This window comes from Rattus norvegicus, chromosome 17 (genome assembly GCF_021556685.1).
Source record: "Rattus norvegicus strain SHRSP/BbbUtx chromosome 17, alternate assembly SHRSP_T2T, whole genome shotgun sequence".
Lineage (NCBI taxonomy): Eukaryota > Metazoa > Chordata > Mammalia > Rodentia > Muridae > Rattus > Rattus norvegicus.
In genome coordinates, this window is record NC_141550.1 from 84,002,053 (window position 1) to 84,025,784 (window position 23,732).

General features: G+C 42.8%; 1 protein-coding gene across 2 annotated transcripts in view; it reads left to right on the top strand.

Annotated features, from left to right (window-relative positions):
* Positions 1–23,277, top strand: part of Tmem236 (transmembrane protein 236) — a 59,939-nt gene extending 36,662 nt beyond the window's left edge. The window contains exon 4 of one of the 2 annotated variants that reach the window (XM_087591506.1): positions 20,149–23,277. In XM_087591506.1, coding sequence (XP_087447632.1) covers positions 20,149–20,717 — 569 coding nt within the window. In that variant the 3' untranslated portion in view covers positions 20,718–23,277. 2 annotated transcript variants of the gene reach the window in all.
* The last annotated feature ends 455 nt before the right edge of the window (positions 23,278–23,732 follow it).

Here is a 23,732-nt window from a genome sequence, read left to right on the forward strand (position 1 = left end):
GAGTTTCAGTGCAAACTCAGAGGGAGAGGACTTGGAGAAGGAAGTGAAGGAGGCTTAATTAGATCAAAGGTCGCAGTCCCTTATTCCAAAGGACAATACGGGCTTTTGTTCAGATGTTTCCTATGAAGTTCTGTCTGGAGACAACAGCAGGGTTTTTCTCCAGATGCTTGAGGACCACTAATCCAGAAGCTCATTTAGAACTGTCGACTGCCTCCTCTTGGCCAGCTAACTGAAGTAGCTGAGGCTCTCTATAGACCTGGCTCTCTGGGAAGCGTGGCTCTATAGGCAAACAGGCTATCTGAAGGCAGAAGAAACCCCACACAAAGCCTAATCATAGCTCCTGCTGCTCAGAACCAACCCAGCCCTGTTTTGCAAGTTTTCAAAGTGACACATTGACAAACAAGCCCATCCTGATGCTACGCAGAGGGTTGGCCCGCAATCTTCTTGTAATCCACACAACTTTTTCATTGCTCTATTTTGAACCCTTTCATTTTTGAATGTTTAATTTTTACAGAACAATAATATTCATTTAAAGACATTGTAAAACAGAGGTGTTAAAAAAGGAAAAAAAATTGTAGCCTGGTCTACAGAGCTAGTTCCAGGACAGCCAGGGCTACATAAAAAAAAATCCTGTCTCAAGAAAAACAAAAAACAAACAAACAAAAATTAAACAAAATTAGGAAAAAAAACTATAATTCCATAAGCTAGAAATGTATAATTGATGGGACCTTGTTACATACTCAGTTAAAAGAAGTTACTTTGTGATACAGTGTATACTGGACTTGTTCTTGTTATTTTATCTACTATACCACCATTTTTATTGATCAGATGCTATCCCAATATATTAATGACTCACGATACATTTAACCTATTTCTGGCACCTAGATTTGTGTGATTTATTATTTAATTTTTTTCTATTATTGTTGTTGGATAGGACAGGGGTATGAGAAGAGCAAGTCAAGCAATTCCTTGAATCAGGAAGGAGAGACACATTAAGGGCGGAGTACGCATATTATACAGAGCAGGTAGTCTCTTTTAAAGTGACTCTGCCACTGTCTGTGGGAATTAGAAGCTACTCGGTGAGGTGAATGGCTGAGGAGCTGAGAATGGAAAGAGTTAACTACCTCTGGACTGTGGTCTGGAGATAACAAGAGGATGAGTGCAGAGTGTCCTCAGAAGACCCAAAGCGTCCGCTCATGCCCAGACTCCTTGGCAACCATGTTACCACCCAGGCTCCTTGGCAACCATGTTGCCAGAAGACAGTGACTACTACTGGCTGGATACTTGCACGGAACTAGAGAAGGGAATGGGAAGCCGGTGTGGTGCGTGGCAATAGCAGCTGGACTGCATTAGAGCCTCCAGCATAGGCGAGGGCTTGCTGGAGATGAGGTCAGCGGGCTATTTGAGTGGAAAACCTCAGCACTCTGTGGCGCAGAGATGCCAGGTATGATGTTGGCAGCGTGAGGTTTTCAGATAAATCTGCTCACAAGGGCCCTGGTCCAACTCCTGTGGTGTCATCTCTTTAGCTCTCAGTCCTGGACCAAGCCCTGCAGGGACCTCAGTAACTCGGGTGAATATTTTTTTGCTTGCTTTCTTTTCTTTTAATCAATCTTTTGAAATTATGTTTTTAAGAATGTATTCTTTCACTCACTACACCCTGACAGCAGTTCCCGCTCCTTCTGCTCCTCCCAGTCCCATCCTGTCCCTCCACCTCCCCTTAAGTAACTCATAGTCCTAGGCCGGGCATTGAAGAGACCGTGGGGCCACAGGAGAGTGTTTCTTTAGGACAAATGCTCCCGTGTCAATTTCTCACTCGAGGTCCACATAAATTTGTAAGACTTTTCATATATGTAGCCAAGGATTGGCATCACTCCAAATGCTCTGACTCAGTTCCTAAGCACGCACGCGCACACGCACACACACACACACACACACTAAAATACATGCCACATGCACATGTATACCCCCACACCACACACACACACACACGCACTACAATACATGCCACATGCACATGTATACCCCCACACCACACACACACACTACAATACATGCCACATGCACATGTATACCCACACACCACACACACACACACACACTACAATACATGCCACATGCACATGTATACCCCACCACCACACACACATACTACAATACATACCACACACACATATATACCCCCCACACCACACACACACATTACAATACATACCACACACACACATATACCCCCCACACCACACTCACACACACACACACTACAATACATGCCACACGCACATGTATACCCCCCACCACACACACACACAAATACACACATTGCACAAACATACCACACACAGATACACATACTATACACACACACATGCACACACATTACAATACATACCACACACACATATATACCCCCCCACCACACACACACAATTGCACACGCATACCACACTAGACACACATACTATACACACACACATGCACACTCCCCACCACACACACATACAAATGCATGCACACACACCCCACACACAAGCACACATTACATACACACCACACACAGACACGCTATATATACATTCCACACACACATACATGTATACTCCCACACACACACACATTACACACACATGCCATATGCATACACACATGTACACCTCCCCATACCACACATACATACAAATGAACTTACACACATACCACACAAACATACATTATTAAAGCACAACACACAGACACATACTACACACACATACCACATACACACACACACACACGTACACCCCCTACCACATACACACACACTCCACACCACAAACACATACAAATCCATGCAGACCACGCACACACACGCACGCACACACACACACACACACACACACACACTCCTTCTCAACCATGACTTTTATTCTAATTTATTTTTTACCGATTTCAGAGGCAAAAAAGTATCACATGGCTGTCAGACCTTACATTTGCAAACATCTTGGTTGTGTTTGAAATGGTCACATTTCATTGGTAACTTTCAGTTTTTTAATAATGGCATATCACCGTCTTTGAGGTTTTGTGTCCTGGGTGGCTATGAATCCCATGAAGGTCAGGGAGGCTAAGCTCTGCCGGCCATAGCTGCAGCATCAACGTTGCCATTTCTTTGCCTCTCAGTTTGCTATGATGCTTTAGAGAGAAAGAATTTAACTTTTTCATACTTCAAGCTACCACTATATCCTTATGGGTTTGGCCTTTTACATTATGCTTAAAAGTCTTCTTTTTCTGTAAATAAAAAAATTCTTTTTTTAAATAAAATCTGATGAAAAAAAGTTGAAACTGGGGTTGGGGGAAGGTATGGTGGCCACCCCTGCAATCCTAGCACTCTACAGGCTCAGGCAAGAGAGTCCTGGGTTCTGTGCCAGTCTGGGCTACATGGTAAGAGCCTGTTTCAAAGCCAAACCAAACTGAGCCGAACAAGCAAAAAATTGAATTCTGAATAGTATAAAAGCTTGCTAGTTCATAAATGATTAATAAATTAAGATAATAACACTAATTTACTTGACTCAGTAGAAGTTTTTGATTTATAACTCTCTTGTATTTCTATTCCTCTCTAATGGCTTATGGCATTTAAAAAGCACTTACAGGAATCGGGGAGATAGCCCAGTAGGTAAGAATGTTTGCTGCTTAAGCATGCGGATATGAGTTCAAATCCTCAGCACCCACACAAAGAGCTGGTCACGTGCGTTCAACCTCAGTTCTGGGGCTTGGGAAGGCTCCTCATGCATGTCTAACTACAGTGCTGTATGTACCATGTGAAGCTTACTGGCTGCCAGCCTAGCTCCAGGTTCAGTGAGAAACTCTAGCAGGGAGCACTTAGGCAGAGTGTACAAGATCCTCAACCTCCTCCTCTGTTCTCTGCGTGCATGAGCTCGGAGCATGCATTCACACACACGTGTACATATCACACACACAGTGAAAAATTAAAGTCGATCGCTTAGTGGTGTCTACTAAAGATTTAAGAGCCAAGTACAGTCCTAAACTAGACTCTAAATGTATCTTGTCCTAAACATGACTGAACTAGAACTTCTGGGTCTAGACTCAGACAACATATTGGTTGTTAACCAGAAAACCTCACTGGATGAACCGTAGTTTGAGTCTTGAGTGAAAAGTAGTGGTTCTTACTCACCGCTGTGTACTAGAATCAAAGAACGGGTCCTGTGTTTTTGGAAATGCAGGCTACATCCAAAGATAGCTAATGTGTATTTTGAGCAGTAGGGCCCTCACACTTGTGGTTTTGATAGAGATTATGAATTCTTTTATCATTTAACATTCATACGCAGCACCAGTAATTTTAAGAGATCCCTACGTGATTTTCGATCGTGAGAACAAGGAGAGGAAATGGAGAGAAATAGATCAGGGATAACCGACAACTTACGATGTTCACAACGTCATCCTGAAACGGGATGTACACTTAGTGTGGAGAGCCACAGAGATGGTTGGAAGGAGAGTGTGCAGATAGGAAAACTCCGGGTCTATACTGGGGGTGGGGTGGGGGGCAGGGATGAGGCAGGCAAGAGACAGGGTAACTCCGCTCATTGGCTGTAGAAAAGGTAGAGGGGCAGCATTGACCTCCGTTCAGCAGTGTATGGAGATGGGGAGGAAGGAAAAAAAGGAACCATTCCTCTGGGCTCTTGTCTTTCTGACCATGTCTCATCAAAATGTAACTCCTGTCTCCTCCTCTACACTGTTCTCTCCCTCTTCATCCTTCTGTGCTAAAGAGTGAGCGCCTGTGTGTATACATACTAATCACATGCTCTCCCACAAAACCAAACCCCCAGCCCCCGTGCATATGTACTTCAATGAATGGCAATGGTGATACATGCAGAACTTTTAAATTATTTGAGCTGAGCCAGAAGCCACCTGATAACACAGACACGAGGTCTTGAAAGTCAAAGCACTAGCAGAGCCCCTTCAAACTATGCATACATGTTGCATGCTGTGCTCCCAGCAATTGGGTAGTGGGGCAGGAAAAGAGGCAGCATAAAGTCAACCCAGAGTACATACTGAAACAAGAAAATAAAGTCACCCTAAATGGTGTTTATCAAACCCCTCCCCTCAAGGCTCAAGGGTCTGAGCCAAAAAGGCATAAAGGTTCTAGGGGCCAGAGATGGCCGATGACTCCAAGGAAACAGCTTCTTCTAAACACAACAGGGATGATGCCTTTATGAATCCACAGAGACTGTGACAACGTGCGTGAGACCTGCACAGGTGCAAACCAGACAAAATCCCCAAACTGGGAAGAAAAGGCAGGCACCGAGCGCCATCCTTAACTGAAAACTTTTTGCAATGCTTACTCTTGGCCAAAGTGTTTTCTCCAGAGGGCCGCCATTGACTACATCAACAACAGCTGAGGGCAGGCCCCATGCCTAGGAGTAACCACCCAACACTGAACCGACTCTGTGTGTGTGTGTGTGTGTGTGTGTGTGTGTGTGTGTGTGTGTGTGTGTGTGAAATTTTTGTTCTGTTATTATTTTGTCTTATTGTGGTTGTTTTGTTTTTTATTTAGTTTTGATTCTCAGTTTTAGTGTTTTGTGGGGGGCAGAGAGGAGATGGGGAGGAGAAAGAATATAATAAAAATATAATGTGTGGAAAATAATAACTAAAAATCATGAGAGCATATATGTACTCATTGATTCAAATAGAGAGAGACATAATTTTCCACCTGTAACCCTTTAACCCTGCCCCCTAAACCACCTATGTATGGTTAGGGTTAGAGGGTTAGAGGATTAGAGGGTTAGAGAGTTAGGGTTAGGGTACGGCTAGAGGGTTTAGAGTTAGGGTTTTTTTAGGGCATTAGTGTTAGCATTTTTAGGATTAGGTTTAGAGGGTTAGGAAACAGGAAGTATAACAGGAACAAATACCAGCTTCAACTCTGAGAGGCCAGCTTCAAATTTCCAAAGAATTTAATTGCCTTCCAGATTTTCTTAGACTGTAGCTTATGCTACCTTAACTAAATTGGATGTAAAATATGTTTACAGAAGCCGAGAAAAAACAAAACAAGAAAGAGTTTGTCCTTACTCCACTGGCCCATCCACTCGGGGAGTAGGAGAAAAGAGCAGTGGGGCAGAAGAAAAGGAGTGAGAAAAGAGGAAAATGTGTGTGTGTGTGTGTGTGTGTGTGTGTGTGTGTGTGTGTGTGTGTGTGGTGTGTATAAAATCACAACACACTGTATTTATTAATGAACCCCTAAAGAAGGGAAAAAAGGGACATTGGATATTTTTCTGAATATAATGACATTTTGAGTTCCCCTTTGTTCCCTTTTAAGGAACAACTTATTAAACAATATGGGCACATACAGTGCAAGCTAAGTTTCCATGATGTGCGGTTTGGTAATGTACTGGGGGCTCGGTGTGAGGAACACGATGTCCGGGACCGTTCCAAGAACGAGTCTGTTCACTTCCTTGCTTTCCTTTGCTACAGAGAAGGAAGTTTCAGAAAGCTGTATAGTTCTAGGATTTTTCTCCCCGTTTTCTGAAGAAATAAGTGTTTATTTCCCAAACTGTGAGGGACAGACAGGAGGGTCAAATTTCTGATTTATACCTCTGATGAAGTACCAGCTGTCAGGATTAGGTCACAGAGACAGGTCCCAAAATGCTCTCAGCATGAGCCTTGTGCCAGAAGACAGAGGACATCACTGCTAAATAGCCTTGAGTTCAGGCTCCATTTTATGAGGTCAGCTGTGTGTGTGTGTGTGTGTGTGTGTGTGTGTGTGTGTGTGTGTGCGCATGCGTGTGTACATATGTTTGTACACAATGTGTGTTGTACATAGTGTGTGTACAGTGTGTGTGTACATAGTGTGTGTGCACAGTGTGTGTGTGCTTGTGTGTGTACATGCGTGCGTGTGTGTACACAGTGTGCATGTGTGTACACTCGTGTGCGCGCGCATGCGTGTGTACATGTTTGTACACAATGTGTGTGTGTACATAGTGTGTGTGTACATAGTGTGTGTGTGTGTGCACAGTGTGTGTGAGCGTGTTTGGGTGTGTGTTTGGGTGCACATGCATGTGTTTGAACATAGGTCTGGAGGTCAACGTTTCTGCTGTTCCTCAGGGACTCCCATCTTGTATTTTGCAGCAGGATCACTTACTGGATTTGGGGCTTTCTAATTGGCCTAGACTTGCTTTTCGGGAAGTCCCAGGGATCTGCCTGCCTCTGCCTCCCAAGTATGGAGATTACGCGCATGCAACTACCCCTCCCCAGACGTTTATGTTGGTGTTGGGGGTCAAATTCACCTCCTAATGTCTGCAAAGCCAGGGCTACACCATCTGAAGCATCTCCACTGTCTCAGCTTTAGATGGTTTCAATAATGCATCATGAAATGGTCACCTTTCTCCTCCATGGGCAAAGGACCACGAACGAATTTAGTATGCACAACAAGAATACTGACAGTTATAAGATGTTTGGGGAATAAGTGTTAAGATTTCCAGAGAGTCTTATGTGAATCAAGAGATATAGAGAATTCAGTATGTGTTCCTTTACAATAAACAGCAAGCCTCATTTTTCACAGCTGTGTTAGCCAAGACAAGTTTGCACAGACCCAGGTTATTGAGGTTCCATGTCTACATGTTCTTACCTTAGACAAGAGGGGACTGTTTACACGTGTGCACATGTTTGCCCTCACTCACGTTGTGTGCAAATTGGTGGCGGGATTCTATCCCTGGGAATATTGCCTTTTTAAGCTCCCACCAAGGCTGTTATTTCTCAGGGTGTGCCCAGCTTGGTTACTGGAATCAGAGTAAAGACTGTGTGCTACAAGTTCTCTGAATAATACGTCACACTTTTACTCCCTAGCCCCATGACCCTCGATGCTACTCCTGTCTGGGAGGCCTCTGAAATCCTTTGAATGACAGATTCTGGGGGTGGAACCTTTTTTTTTCTGCCTGGCTCCTATGCAAATGTTGAACTAGGCTGTCATTCTTCTCTAGGCCTATAGCCATACCACATCTTGTACTACCACAGAGGTTCTCTGGCCATAGCGACAGCTTTTCCAGATGTCCTCAAGCTCTTTCGAAGGGACAGTCTTACAGTCTATGTGAAGACAGGGCTAGGAGACAATCTGAGTGGTTGAGCCTATGTAGGACTCAAAATCACTTCTTTCTGTAGGGCCAGAGGCATTGTTTTGGGACCATGCTCCACGCTTTGGCTTGCTACCATAAGTTCTTTCTTCCCCAGAATGCTAATTGCTTCCTCGTGCTAACCGTCTCCCGGATCATAGATAATCCTCCCATCCTTCATTTACCATATGTATTTCATGGTAAGGTAACTGGGTATTCGCTGCTGGGGTACCAGAGTAAGAAGAGACTGAAGACTTTGCTCATGGAGCTCATGGTCCAGGAGGACTTGAGAAGATGCTAGGCTGCACCACTGAGTTTGTCCAATTAAAGCTGAGTTGGGTGCTCTGAAGGCTGCGGATAAGCTCACTTTCACGTGTGTCACTATCTGTCACCCAGCTTGAGCTCAATACCAACATTTCTAAATCTACTCTGTATCTGGACACTTGAATCCCCCAGTTGTTTGTAACAGTACAGGGAAGACTGAAAGTGTTTCCCCTTCCAAGTTTAGAATTATCTGAGCCTTGGTATGTGCTTAAAATATTTGGTATGCTATTTTACATTTTATTATGCAAAGCATGTTTAGAAGTGTAGATGCTATAAATGTGTACTGCTGTGATTGTTTTCTATTTACACACATAGTAAGGCAACCCTGTTCTCCAACCTGTGGGGGCTGGGGGGCAGAACTGCCTGCATGAGAAGCTGGGGGCGGGGGGCACAGGAAGTTATAACCAGTAAGCTTTCTCAACATTCAAAAATGGAATCCCTTCACCCACTGCAGCAGCAGTTTCAACAGCTCTGGTTCAGTGTTAGATAGATCTGTCGAGTAACGGCAGCAGACAAAACAGCCTCTAAACCCCCTGCCATCTAGTCGGATTCTCGGATAAGAGTTCCGTTAACAGCTTCCACTGCTTACAGCCCAGAGATGATACATGCTTTTCTTAGCAGATTCACGAGATGCTTAACAGGGAACTGAAACTGGTCACCAGGGTTTCTGATTTTTCTGAACAATAATGCATCGTCTCTTGAATGGAAGTTGGCGCAGCTATTTCGTAGCTAGGAAGTGCTCAAGCGCCCTTTCCGAAATGAGGACGGGTGATTCACTGTCTTGAGTTTGCTCCTGCTTTTCTTCCTTGCCGTGTCTCTTATGCCTTTCTTTTTCTCCTCTTTCCCCTCATCCTTGTGGTGGAAATTGCATACGTTTTTGGGAACAGCCAATGTTATGCTGGTCAGTGTGTTTAATGAACTGCTCTCTAGTGTGGAACTCTTAAGTGAGAAAGCTGACTTCTAGGTGTGTGTGTGTGTGTGTGTGTGTGTGTGTGTGTGTGTGTGTGTGTGCTTGTGCATGTGTGAACATGTTCATATGTGTGTGTGCAATGTGTGATGGTACATGTGAAGGTCAGAAACTGATGCCAGGATGGCTAGCTCAGTCCTCAGTCATCTAACTTGTTTTGAGACAGGGTCTCTCTAAACCTGTAGCTTGTCCGTTTGCCTAGACTGGCTGGCCAGTGACCTCTCAAGATTGTCTTGTGTGGCTCCCCAGCACTACGATTACAGATGGGAGTGACCATGCCCATCTCTTCCGTGGGTGCTTGGGATCCGAACTCAGGTCCTCTTTCCTGCATTGCAAACACTTTGGCTAAGAGTCATCTCCCAGCCCCCGATTCATAGTCCTTGCCAGAGTCTGTGGTATAAGCACTCCTAGAAAGAGCAATTCGCACAGCCAAGATGAGTCTCTGACTAGCGATCCCAGAATTGGGAAGAGGTGCTCACTGTGAGCTTTAGCATGAGGGTATAAGGTCTCTCCACTGCAGATAGTAGTATTCCCAGGGCAGCATTCTCCTTTGTGGTGTGGATGGGCAAATATGAGGAGTCATTTCATGATCTTAAGACAGTAGTGTAACCCTATTTCTCAAACTTGGGAACTTTCCCCATGAATACCAAGCCACCCATGACCAGACAATAACAAGCCTCAGTCGTTCTTGCAGCTTTCTTCACCTTCTTGATTCTCTCTTCTTCTCTAATTAACTTAATTAATTATTTAATTAATTAAAGCCATGCCAGGTAGGAGCTACACCTCATCATTTATTAGTCTGGATTACTGTTTGCCTTTCCCACCCGAAGGAGTCTTGAGTGTCAACACTACTGTGACTACCATTTCCCTGGGTGCACACTCAAACACATTGTCCTCTACAAGTAGCATGCTGACACATGCTTTGTGACTACCTGTTTTTTTTTTTTTGAAAACAAAATATTAAAACAACAGCTAATTTTCTGTACTTCCCCACAATGTTCTGTCTGAATCATTAGCAATTAGTTTTCTTTAGAATATGGTACTCTCAGAGAAAATAGCTCAGAGACTGTTGGCCAAGACCAATTTTTTTCCCTTGGGTAATTCTTCATGTTTAGAGAATTGAGATCACATTGTTTTTCTGTTGACCTCACTTGTCTTCCAAGTCCCAGTGCCTTTTATTCTTCTTTAAGTGGGTCTTTCTCTTGTTCACTTTTGAAACAAAGTTTCTACAGCTGTGCTTAGAATAAAGTCTGAAACAGTTATCGTGGTCATAAAGGTCTCATTCAATCCATCTCTACCACAGACAGTGTTGTATACTGTATACTGGGGTATGGGGTCCAGGTTCTGTGAATTCTGTAACCTTGGAAATAGGTTTTAATCTCTCTGTTCCTCAGTTTGCTCATTGTTTTAAGGAGAAAACAAGTGTTCATGTGGCTAGGATTTTTTAAATGACCCTCTAAGTATAAAGAACTTAGAATTGTGCCTAAGGCATAGAACAGTAAGTGCTAACTCGTCACTGCTTCTTCCCCTCTGCTTCCCAAGACTTTCAGCAACTCTTGCAGTTCCTGAGGACAGAAGGATATTGATGTGTGTTACTCCCACTTCCTGCCAAGTTCCCTTTTCGTCTGTCATTTCTCAGATGAGCTCTCTTCGGCCCCCACTGTGGTAATTTGGAGACTTCAGGGTTGTGCATCATCACAGAATTTACAGAATTTACAGTTGCCCCATCTCCCCTACCATCTATGGTTTCTGCATCTACAGATTCACCAACATTACATCAAGAGTGTTTGAAAGGTTTGGGAGGATGGCTCAGTGGGTGATATGCTTGCTGTTCAGGTATGAGGTCCTCAGGATACATATAAAAATCCAGGTGCTTGCAATTCCAAAGCTGAGGAAGTGGGAAGAAGAGTGTAGGGTTTGCTGGCCATCCTGTCTAGCTGAATCTGTTAGCTCCAGGGTCCGTGAAATATTCTACCTCCAAAGATGAGGTAGAGAACAAGTGGGGGGGGGTGGATATCCAAAGTTAACTGGCCTTTACACACATGAACATGCCAGTGTACATACACAGGAACACATATCAAAAAGTATATGAATGAGAAAAATTACATCTGAACTGACTATGTGATGACTTGTAGGGTGGGGTTCTGTGAAAGGTATCCCAATTCCTGGTCAGGATAGGTTGAATCCCTAGGGACCCAAAAAGGGACAGCAGGAGATCAAGCCCTTCACAGCTACAACCCCTCACAACCCCCTGAAGAGATCAGATCAGTCACATAGAACAACACCACAAGCCCCTCCTCCATAGGAGAGGATGTGACTAGAGGTTACATAGACTCAAGACAGATCAGACTAAGAAGCAGGACCACACCCCCAAATATGTAGATGATGTCTTCCCAAGCTCTTAGGTTAAACCAATAGGAAGCACCTGCTGTCAGACACTGACCCATCCAAAAACTGTATTTAAGAATCATGTTCAGATTAAAGGTGTGCAGGCATTATTCCATTGTCTGAGAGCTTCTGTCTTAAGAACTGTACCACTGCCTCTTGGGGAAGAGATCTGCTCTACCAAAATCACTGCCAGAAGCTCCTTCTGCACCCCTGGCCAGTTAGTTAGTCTCCTGCTGGCTAAGCTCTGCCTGAAACAGAGGCAGAGCAACACCAGTGGAGGCTGCAAAAAGCTGTTCCCCTCCCTGCCTGAGTTCTCTTTCCTTCTCCTGAACCCCCACACATAGCTGGACCAGAGATCTCCATGGAAAACCTCTGGCACCGAGGCCCACAGAAGACAGAATTGGTTACCTTGGAACTAGAGTCATGATTGTTTAGCCACCATGTAAGTGCTAAGAATAAAACCCCAGTCCTCTGGAAGAGTAGTCAGTGCTTCTAAGTGCTAAGTAGTCACTCTAGCATTATGTCCAGTTTTCATGTGGGTTCTGGGGATTGAACTCAGGTCTTCATGCTTGCTTGCAAGCACTTTACTGACTGAGCCCTCTCCCAAGCTGCTACAGCACATCATTTGCCAAACGCGTATCCACTTAAACACCATTTTTTTTGTTGCTAAGATTTTATCAGCCTCATAAAGTTTATTAAGAAAATATTCTGAGAAGTCCTGTTACCCAGATAGACCAAAGGTAAAGGGAGTGTTCAGTGGGAAGATCCGAAAGTCAAAGAGACAAGGTCAATAAAAACTAGTTGGACTGAAAGTAAAAACATTGTGTGATAAGTTTTCAGTCATGACTAAGAAGCTTAGTTACTAAGATAAGACTTTATAAACCTCAGTCATTTTTCATATAGTTAATTGTTTAAAAATTGTGTGGTTCAACTAAATATTTTTATAAGCTACAAAGATTATCTAAGTTTTTATTTTTATTTTGTTTGTGTGGGGGTTGTGCTGGATGTGGTGTGTGTGTGTGTGTGTGTGTGTGTGTGTGTAGAAGGCAGAGAACGACTTCAGGGGCTTTCCTCAATTGTTGTATGTAGCGGATGGTTCTGATGCTTTGATCAGGAATCTGCATGTGAACACTGAAGGTCCTGTTCCCCAATTTGTTCTTGAAAGATAAATAAAGATGACAGCGGCCAAGAAGCTGGGCAAAAGAGGTGGGGTTTCAAGTTTCCCACAAGCAGGCACAGGAGAGGAGGAAAGAAACCACCATGCTTCAGAGGGCAAAAGAGACACCAGCCATGAGAGACTTAGGGTAGAGTGGCCATTGGCCAGTTCCCTGATTGGCCTTGGTTAGTGTGTTTGGGGATGGGGTGGGGTTGTTAGAAATGCAACTAAGCTGTGGGCAGACAGTGCTGAGCTAGGACTAAAGGCAAATGAGCAACTGAGCTGAGGGCAGAGTTAGAGGTGTTGAGCTGGGAGTGAAGAGAAGGACGTGATAGCCAAGGACAGTATAGAAGAGCCTGGCCATTGGGCTAAAGCATAAAAAAAAAAATAAACTAATGTGTGCAAGTCTTTCATCCCTGGTCTAGAGAGAACCTGGGAGGGGTTGGTAGCGTGGTCCACCCAGAGCTTAAAGCAGGGTAGTAAGAACTATATGGTGCTTTCTTTCCTTTTTTGTTCATTATAAAATGTGATTATTCTTTTCTTTTCTTAAAAGTAGATATTTTTATCACATAATATATCTTTATTTCAGTGCCACCCCCTTCTATTCTTCATGGTTTATCCCATATCTTTCCTTCCATCCACATCCATTCCCTTTCTGTCTCTCATTAAAAAGCAAACAGACGGGGTTGGGGATTTAGCTCAGAGGTAGAGCGCTTGCCTAGGAAGCGCGCGCAAGGCCCTGGGTTCGGTCCCCAGCTCCGAAAAAAAAAAAGAACCAAAAAAAAAAAAAAAAAAGAAAAGAAAAAGCAAACAGACTTCTATTAGGGATAATAACTAATATACTAAATATAATTTAATATAATATAATATGATAAAAACTAAAACATTGGAATTGAACGAGACAAACAAACAAAAGGGAAAGAGCTCAAGAATGTCAGAAACTATCTTGGAAAGGCAAAAGGCATGCAAATGACTTTTCTGGAGATGACTTACTATTTTGCACGGCCTGAGATGGGTGAGCTCTGAGGCAAGTTTCCAGCAGACTTCACGCCAGGATTGCTTTTTGCTACTGATATGCCTTTCCTGTCACTGTCACATAGCCTAACGATTCCTGGGCATCAGCTCGCCCTATTGAGCAGATTTTCTGAAGATCAACATAAAAATGTACAATCATGTAGTAACACTGTGTAGAGAAATTGAAGATTTCATAATTCCTAATAATGATTTTTGAAATTCCTTAATTTATACATGTAATTTCTAGTCCTATAAAAGCTATAAATAGGACTCTGTAAACCTTCATGTGTCATGGGCTAATGACACTAGGATAAGAAAGCAGGCTTGGAACAAATTTATGATTAGGAAAAAATTCCATCTAGGTTAGCTATGAGACCATTATCTGGTAACTAAAGGTCATAAACTGAGAATGGATAATTTATTGTAGGTGCATGAACAAAAAATAAAATATTGACTAGTTTATCTATACAAGACTTCAAAACTAATGAGACACAAGTCAGATGATTTGCCTCTTGACAAAACCATACCAAAAAATAATTTATGCCATAAGAATTATTATTTTAAACTTATAATGAACTTATAGAGCTAGTAACAGATAATGAATGTTTAGTCAGTTACTAGTCTTAATTGGAAAGTCTTAATTAAACTTATAATGAACTTATAGAGCTAGTAACAGATAATGAATGTTTAGTCAGTTACTAGTCTTAAATGCAAACATTTCTGTTGCAACTATTTATGGCATAGACTTTATGCATGTCTTTATGACAAGAACTACTGTCTTGAACTTGCTAGCACTTACAGCATGTACTGAAGCTTGGAAAACCATGCAATCAGCTATCCTGAGAAAGTATAAGTCCTAAAGACCAAAAGTAAATGATGGTGCAACTTTCTTCAGCTTGACTCAGAATGTATGTTTTTCTTGCATGTGTGAATAAAGATCGGATGGAACTTGCTCTATGGAGCTTTATTCTATCCATCAAATTTGTGTATGCATGTGTATGTACATATGTATATATGTATGTATGTATGTATGTATGTATGTATGTATGCATGTATGTATGTTTACAAAACAAATGGAGCTTCTTTTTCTGTTTGGTCCAGAGTGGTTTTAGCTCTGTGAGTATGTGTTAATGAACTCTGAAGCTCTTGCCTGAAGCTCTCAGCAAGGGGCTTGAGAGTAAAAGAACAAAGAGTAAACTAATTCCTTTCCTATACTCCTGCTGCTAAACAACAGGTGTTAATCACTAGAAGTCAGAGGCTTTTCACCACAAGATAGAAAAGAGTTAAGAAAGATAAATATTACCAAAAGTAAGCGACTTTTGCTCTAGGAAAACAAAGTTTTGTCCCTGAAAACCAGTGACACCCATGACTACCTTCAGAGAACTGGGGCAATGGCTGGCTGGCAGTACAAGAGAAGACAAAAGACTCAGAATCAGAGACCCAGTCCTTCACACTCAGGAATCCCATAAAAACACTAAAATTGGAAGCCATAATATATACCCAGAGGACCTGGTGCAGACCTGTGCAGGCTCTGTGCTCAGTCTCTGTGAGTTCCTGTGAGCTTTAATAACATTAATTTAGAGGGTTTTGTTTTCTTGGTGTCCTTTCTCCTCTCTGGCTCTTAAACTCCTTCAGCCTCATTGGTCATAGGTTCCCTTGAGTTCTGAGGGGAGGGATTTGAAAGAAACATCCCATTTAGGGCTGAGTATTCCAAGGTCTCTCACTCTCTGCATATTGTCTGCCTGTGGGTCTCTGTATTTGTTACCATTTGCTGCAGGTTGAAGCTTCTTTGAGCAAGTGTTTTGATGACCAAGAAACAGAGACTAGATAACCTAGAGACCTAGGGTAAAAGCAAATGCTACTGCTCTACAGGGGAAGGAAAAGTAATAATAAAATGACTCCTCATGACATTCTCTACAGTCATAGGTCAGTGCCTCCCACTTTCTTTCATGTTGTTGCTGTTGTTGTTGTTGTGTTGTTTTGTTTTCTAAGGAAATGTCTCTCACTGATCCTGGAGCCCATTGGTTTGCTAAGGCTGCTGGTATTGAGTGTGAGAGCTCTTCTTCTCTATTCCCTTCTGCACCCACCTCAGCACCTTGGTGTTGGCTTTCTGCTTCAGTATTGGGGATCTATAAGAATATTCTAGAGTTTGTAACCCTGAGATACCTCTTTTCTCACAGTAGAAGCCACAATGGTCTGAATGGTTATCATTTCACTAACAATGCTAAAAGACTATGACACACTGTAAGTTATCATTGCGTTAAAATCCATAAGATCCTCTTTTTAAACTCAGATACTTACTTCTATACCTCACTTAGTGAATTCAGTAGAGTGCTGGAAGATAGTGCAGTTGGTAAAATGCTTGATGTGAAAGCATGCATTTGGTTTAACCCCAGAACTCACATTTTAAAAGAATTTTGGATATAGACAGGTAGAGACAGGCAGATCCCAATGGCTCATTTGCCTAGCATAATGATCACTGTCGATCCTAGTGAGGAACCTTGTTTTTAAATACAAAGTGGACAGCTGCTGAGGAATGACACTCAAGGTTGACATCTGAATTCTACACATACATACCATTGTTTAACAGTCTCCTCTGACATTAACAGAGCTTCCTGTAGGGAAGCTCTTGAAGCAGGATGGTTAAAGAACTCCAAATAGCTTCAGGAAGTTCTTAAAACTGACCAAATTCACTAGGCTCCTCCCCGTCAGAGTAAGCCATAAAAGCTGAGAGTCCCTCTCAGACTCAGGAAAACTGAGCCAAAGAGAATATTAAAACAAGTTGCAAGGAAGACACGGGGAGGCCAGACCAGCTACCAGGAAGAAGCGAAAGCCAGAAAAGGTTCTCGGAAGATGTTTAGAGCAGCTAAACACCTGAAAACAAAACTGGAACCTGAAACTTGTTGAGCTGCTGGCAGGCTGAGCAGTTTACTCGAAGTTCCCAACTCCATGAGCTGTCACCCAGGCTGGTTTGGGTTGTGGTGATACAGCTGTCTTCGCTCCTGTAATTAACTCCTCACCCATGCTCTTATACTCCTATAAGTAAGCCCAGTTAAACCATCTGACTCACCACGTTGGACTTTCTTGGTATCAGTACTTTGGTCACTACCTGGAGTGAATAGATGGGTGTGTTGCATCTCTCCCGCAAAAAGGTTTTTCCACACAATGCATGTGCTCATACCCATATGTAGACACATGAAAGAATTCAGGAGAACATACATTTCTTAGAGTATGTCATGGCCTAGAGAACGCTCCATTGCTTTACTTAGTAGACAAAGTAATTTGTATGAAGAACTAATCTTGACTGTGAAAAAAGAAAGAGAAGTGGAAACGAGAGTAATTGTGTGTGTGTGTGTGTGTGTGTGTGTTTGTGTGTGTGTATGTGTGAGTGTGTATGCCTGTATGTATATGTATGTGTGTGTATGTGTATAGGTATAATGTATAATGTTTATGTATATATTATACAAAAGCAGAGGGGATTCTATCAGAGAGAATGAAGGGGATCAGCTAGAGAGGAGAAGGGAAGACAGAGAAGGCCAGGGAATGTGTATGAATACAAGTGACATACATCAACAAAAAAGAATAAAGGAAAAACTTAAAATCCTTTTTGCCAACTATAAGAATACCACACACAATACCAGCTTGACGAATGATTGCAAACTCAGCTTTGTTTCAGAGCCAGGAAATGACACCGTAAGACGTGACACACTATGGTCACTGGAAGCTGTAATATCTTAGAAAAGCTGTTGGTCAGAGCACCGAGTCATTAGCTAGGGTTTGGTTTTGAAAATATACGGAGTCAGCAAATCTTCAGTAAAGTTGGGTCTTGGAACACCATGTGTCATACCAGCTCAACAGGGATGAGCTTAGATTTGGGGATGTAATCCTGACTTCCAAGTGTGATGAAGCAGGGATCTCTCCCTCCCAGTGGGACAAAAGCAGGCTGAACAAGCAAGAAACATATGGGCCATTGGAGGAGACCAGCAATGGTGCTACCAAGCACACAAATGCTGCAAGTTCAACAGCACACCCCAGGACTACCATTCTACACTTCCTCCTACGGGACTGTTCGTCATTTGTTCTATTCAGCCAGATGTGAGCTTAGAGACTTCTACCAAACGAACAATTAAAGGACATTATTTTGGTGACAGGTAGAGTTTCAAAAGGTAATCTTTGCCTGCCCTACTTCACCATTTACTTGTATTGATTTATTTCTACCTCTCACTCCCCCGATGTCTTGATGGCTCTCAAGGAGAGTATATGACACAGCAGAGCAAATCAGTGGTGATCCATTTTCAGATGATGCGTATTCTCCTTGCAAAGAGAAGGCCATAAATTATATAAATAGAATGAAGAAAGGCCACAGGGAGGACTGGAGGGGAAGAAACTTGAAGCTCCAGGGAGGATGCTGATACTAAAAGTCATAAATTAGACTCCCCATTGCCCCTTCTGATCAAACAAATATTAGGATACCACATGAAAGCTGAGCATGGTGTAGACACTTATAATCCAAGCCCTCAGGAAGCTGAGGCCGCAGAATCACCATGAATTCAAGGGCAGTCTACGTGGCAAAGGCTACATAGCAAGGCTTTGTCTCAAAAAGTAAAAAGGCAACCAAATAAACGACGTCATTGCATCAGGCCTAAGCTAGACTTTAGAAAGTTATGAAGCAATAACTATGGAGGTAGACCTGACTGCTGTGACTCTGAGCCTCCCATAGTCAGAGCAATAAGGATAAAATAATGGATGATGATGGGACTTGAAAAGGAAGGTACAGTGATCCCATGGGATTAGTTCCTAGGATGTCATGGGAGGCCAAATCCAAGGATGCTCTAGTTCATGAAAAAATGATGCAGTGTTGACAGATAAGCTATGGATATCCTCCTTGTAGAGTTTAAATCTTCTCTATACTGCTTATAAATACAATACGGCAAGAATGTTCTATGATTGTTATACATACATACATACATACATACATACATACATACATACATATAGGTAAAGGGATGATAAAAAGAAGTCAGTTTGGGTCTCTGGTGCAGGGGTCTCCCCACGGAGATCTTTGGCTTAGCTGGGTGCTTGGGTTCAGGCAAAGAGGAGAGAACTCAGGCAGGGATGGGGAACAGCTTTTGCAGCCTCTGCTGCTGGTCCTTCTCCTTTCTGCTGCTGCTGCTTCAGTTGCTTGGGCCTGGCTGAGCAAGCAGGAGATTGACTAGCCAGGGAGGGGTCCAGGGGAGCTTCTAGTGGTGATTTCAGGAGAGCAGATCTCTTCCCCTAGAGGCGGTGGTACAGCTCTTATGTCAGAAGCTCTCAGACGATGGAATAATGCCTGCACACCTTTAATCCTTCTGAACATGATTCTTAAATACAGTTTCTGGATGGATCAGTGTCTGACAGCAGGTACTTCCTATTGGCTTGAGAGCCTGGAAAGACCTCATCTACATATTTGGGGTGTGGTCCTGCTTCTTAGTCTGATCTGTCTTGAGCCTGTGTAACCTGTGGTCATGTCCTTGCCTGCGGAGGAGGGCCTTGGGGTGTTGCCCTATGCGACTAATCTGTCTCAAACCTCTCTTCAGGGGGTTGTGAGGGGCTGTAGCTATGAAGGGTCTCATCTCCTGGGAGACTGGGAATGTTCCTGCCGTCCCTTTTAGGGTCCCTGGGGATTCAACCTATCTGGACCAGGAATCAGGGTACCCTTCACAGCCTGCCGCCCTACACTCTTCTGGCCTGTTAGGATCAGAGACCCATGTGACAGAGCTATATATGCAGGCAAAAACGCTCATACAAATAAAATAAATCTCAAAAAATGAAGATAAAAAGTATTGGAGATTGTGGCAGGTCTGTCTGTCCATCCGTCTGTCCGTCTGTTCATCCGTCCACCCACCTACCTATTTACCTATCTATGCATCATCTATGTATGTATATATGTGTATGTATGTATCCATCCATCCATCCATTATCCATCCATCCATCCATCCATCCATCCATCCATCCATCCATCCATCCATCCGCCTGCTACATTGTCTGTTCTTTCAACAAGTCTATGTGCCTTAGATCAACCTTCATTTTGCTATCCTTCATGCTTGCACATCCTCCTCCCACACTGGGATTATAGGATCGCCACTGAACTCAGTTTAGTAACGTGTAAATCAAACAACTTTAGATTAAAGAAACAGTTAATACCCAAATCAATCAATGTTTTGCAGGTTATGAAAACAATGACATCTGTGTGACCTCGTTGCAACAGATAAAAACGGTGACAGAACAGGTGGTTCGGAGTGACGAAAACCCTGCTTCTGCCCAGGCAGCCAAGCCCAATGTGATGCCCCAGCCCCGGAACCAAGTGACTGTGCTGGCCGGACCCATGGAGCCCTCCTTTCAGTCTGGAATCCTGAGGACGATGTCTCAAAGAGATGTTCGGGCAGAGCTCTTCCTGCGAAGCTTTCTCATGTGGTCTGACACTGTTGAAATGGTGCGTGTGGCTGGGCACCCAGCGGTGTTCAAGTCAGGCTGGTTGTACCCCGTCTACATATTCAGTTTCATCTCTCTCCTGCGAATGGTCTTCACGCCTAAAAACCCTCTCCTCAGTTCCCTGGGGATCCTGATGCAAGATCTGCCCTTTATTTTTCTCAGACTCAGTTTAATCATTGCCCTGGGGACAATCACGCCAGTACTGGGCCTTTGTAAAAATGTCCTAGTGACTATGTCATATATTTACTTCAATTATGTCACCAAACTCAGGCCTTTCTCTGCCTTTGAAACCTCTCCATTTTAAACAGCAAACGTTAAGGTTCTAAGTCCTCCTGATTATGCTCGTGGACACATTTGTAAAGTTTGTCTGGGTATAAACTTTTATGGTTTAACCATTTCCATCCTATATGATAGCTTTTAAAAAAAGATATATATATATATACATATATATATACATATATATATATAAATGGTGCTACATTTTAAAAAAATTACATTTCTTCAGGTTGCCTCTTCCAGGCTTCCAGAAAGCTTAGTTGTTAAATTTAGACATGCAAATTCCACTTTAGGTGAAAAATCAGTCCTTAATGAAGCCTTTTTGAAATGGCGGGAGCCGTGAGCGGTAGCTTAAGGATGAGAATTTTATCTCCAGTCCATTCCAGAACATTTTGTGGCTTAATTATTCAAAGTCAGTTTTAGAAAATAACTTGGGGTTATTGAATATATTTTAGAGTTTGCCTGAAAGTAGGAATTTTAGGGGCTCGTTCAAACTTAAAATTACACTGTGGGGTGTGTGTGTGTGTGTGTGTGTGTGTGTGTGTGTGTGTGTGTGAATGAGTGTTTTCAGCAGTGAGGATTGATCCCAGGGCACACTATCTTAGTAGTAGCACCCACCTACCAATAAGCACATCCCTGACCTTAGAAATGCATTTCTTACCCCACTGCATTGACCTCTATTGAGCTCATTGACTGAGTAGAAAACTAGGGTCTTTGGCAGTCAGCAGCTTGGCAAAATTTCCCTAAAGCTTCTTGGGCTGGTGCGGCTGGCAGTACTTCAGTGTTGAGGATGATGGAGCCAAGGTACATTGTGATTCCTAGATAAAGTTTTATAGTAGACACCATAAACTGAAGACATACATCGTAAGAGTGTAACATGTGTGGAATTTGATGCCATCATAAAAAAAAAAAAAACCATCAGGTACAAGCCTTTCTTAAAATGATAGTTTGGACTTGGTGTGATGCCAAAGGGGCTTTGCGTTGCCCGAGGTCCTGAATATCTTCACGCTCCAACGATCACAGACACGGTCATGAGCTCTGCAGGCGCTGTGTTGGCATGGAGGCTCACATCTACAGCAGGGATTCTCTGTTTATAAGGGGAGTCTGTAAGAAGCTTATCTCTGCAGAGTAATGTGGAAACAAACAATGAGTAACTCTGAGTGTTCCTGCCCTCTGTCCTGCACACCCAGGTTCCTTTCCCAATTACGTCTATAGTTCTCACACCTTAGGGAAGATCTACTGGTAATTGTTAAACCATGCTTATTAGTCTGGGGCTAGTTCCTTGAATGCTGTGACTCCCACTGCTGTGTAAAAGATGAAAACTATATAAATACTTCTTTAGTCGTGTCAGGAGATTGTAGGATTCAGAGTGCTCTCAATACAGCATCAAACAAGTAATAAACGCTGGGTATTGAACAATACCATCCCACATCCCTGCCCACCTTCTGAGAATAATAGTTTATACCTGGCATTTGTGAGATGTAACCTGTACGATCTCAAGGTTACCCCAGACTACAAGTTTTTGTCAATCACTCTTGTGGTCAGTAGTGAATGAGTTGCTAAATATTTAGATAAAAGCAGATGTGGGAAGCTGTTCTTCCACTTGAATAGAACTTCTGTGAGTTTTCAAAGAACTCAGACTATGGCGCTGTGTTTCTTTTATTTTTTATTTTTTTTATTTTGGATGCAGGGTCTCACCATGTAGCTCAGTATGGGAGTCACCATCCTCCTGCTTTCACTTCCCCCATGCTGGGATTACAGGGGTGTGCACTGCTGAAGATTAACACACCCTCACCAGCCCACCAATGTCACACAAACACCTTCCACAAAGCCACACCCCTAAACCGCTCTTTCTGTGTCTGAAAGCTTTAGATTTTATATCTACTTTTCTTGGTTTCTCACTAACTTGACAATCCCCTACGGGGAAGCCCGAAAGTATCTTGTTTAGTGGCGCCTCTCTACCTGTCAGTCCTACAGGTAGGTGCTCATGATGTTTGTAACATAAAATACATATTTTCTAAAATTGAGAAGTGTCTACAACCAAGTGACTAATATACAATGTTCATAAATGCAAAACTCGTTTACATAGATATATCTTTATATATTATATGTATATATCTTTATCTTGCAATCTGAGCAAATAGCACCCAGTAAACTTTAAAGTATTACCTGAGTTTAGTCTGCATTTTGTGTCTCATAGTCGATATGCCTGAGGTCTGGGGATGTAAGCAATACTTGAAACAGATAATGAAGGCGTATATAACAAACAGATCCTGTAAGGCAGGGAAAGCTTTGAGTCTCTAGCCTGAGTGCACAGATGTTTATAAAGCTCAAGCCTATGGTATTTAAGAGACATAGTAAGGACGTATGCTGATGTAGCATCAATAGTTTTATATTATGTAATTAAAACCTACATTACTAAAATTATACTGTAATTCTTATAAGCTATTTATTGTTGTTGGTATTAAGGTTTCGTGTCCTAATAAAAAGCTTAATTTCTGCTTTAAAGTGTGAATGCAAACACTGGACAGATCTGTGATAGACTGTGTGATATTTAACGCTAAATAAAATCTGAAGTTGCATAATTAGGTATTCTTTGACGGCTGCTTTATTGGGTTCTTATATCTATTATCCTTTCGACCCTTATTCCACCACAATCTCTTCCAATCAACACTGAGTAGGAGAAAGATGGTTAGAGGGGAAAGAGAGTATGGACCTCTTTAGAGGTATGGACCTCCATGCCAGTGAGGGGCATCAAGTTCCCTGGGGAAAGTCCAGTCGTCACCATCAGAATATCTCCAACCATCAATCCAGCAATAGCAAACATGGTAGTAGGAACCAGCAGGAGCAGGGATCGTTGGGGAGAGGGGGAGCATCAGGGGAGCAGCAGCCACCACTGGCCCTTTGGGAGCTCTCCCATTTATATATTCTCAAGACTCCCCAGAATTCCAAACATTAAACTATCTGGAGCTGGCAAGAATCACATCCCTCCTAGAGCCTGAGAAAATCATAGTTAGTGGCTGTGAATTGTCTGAGGCAGCCC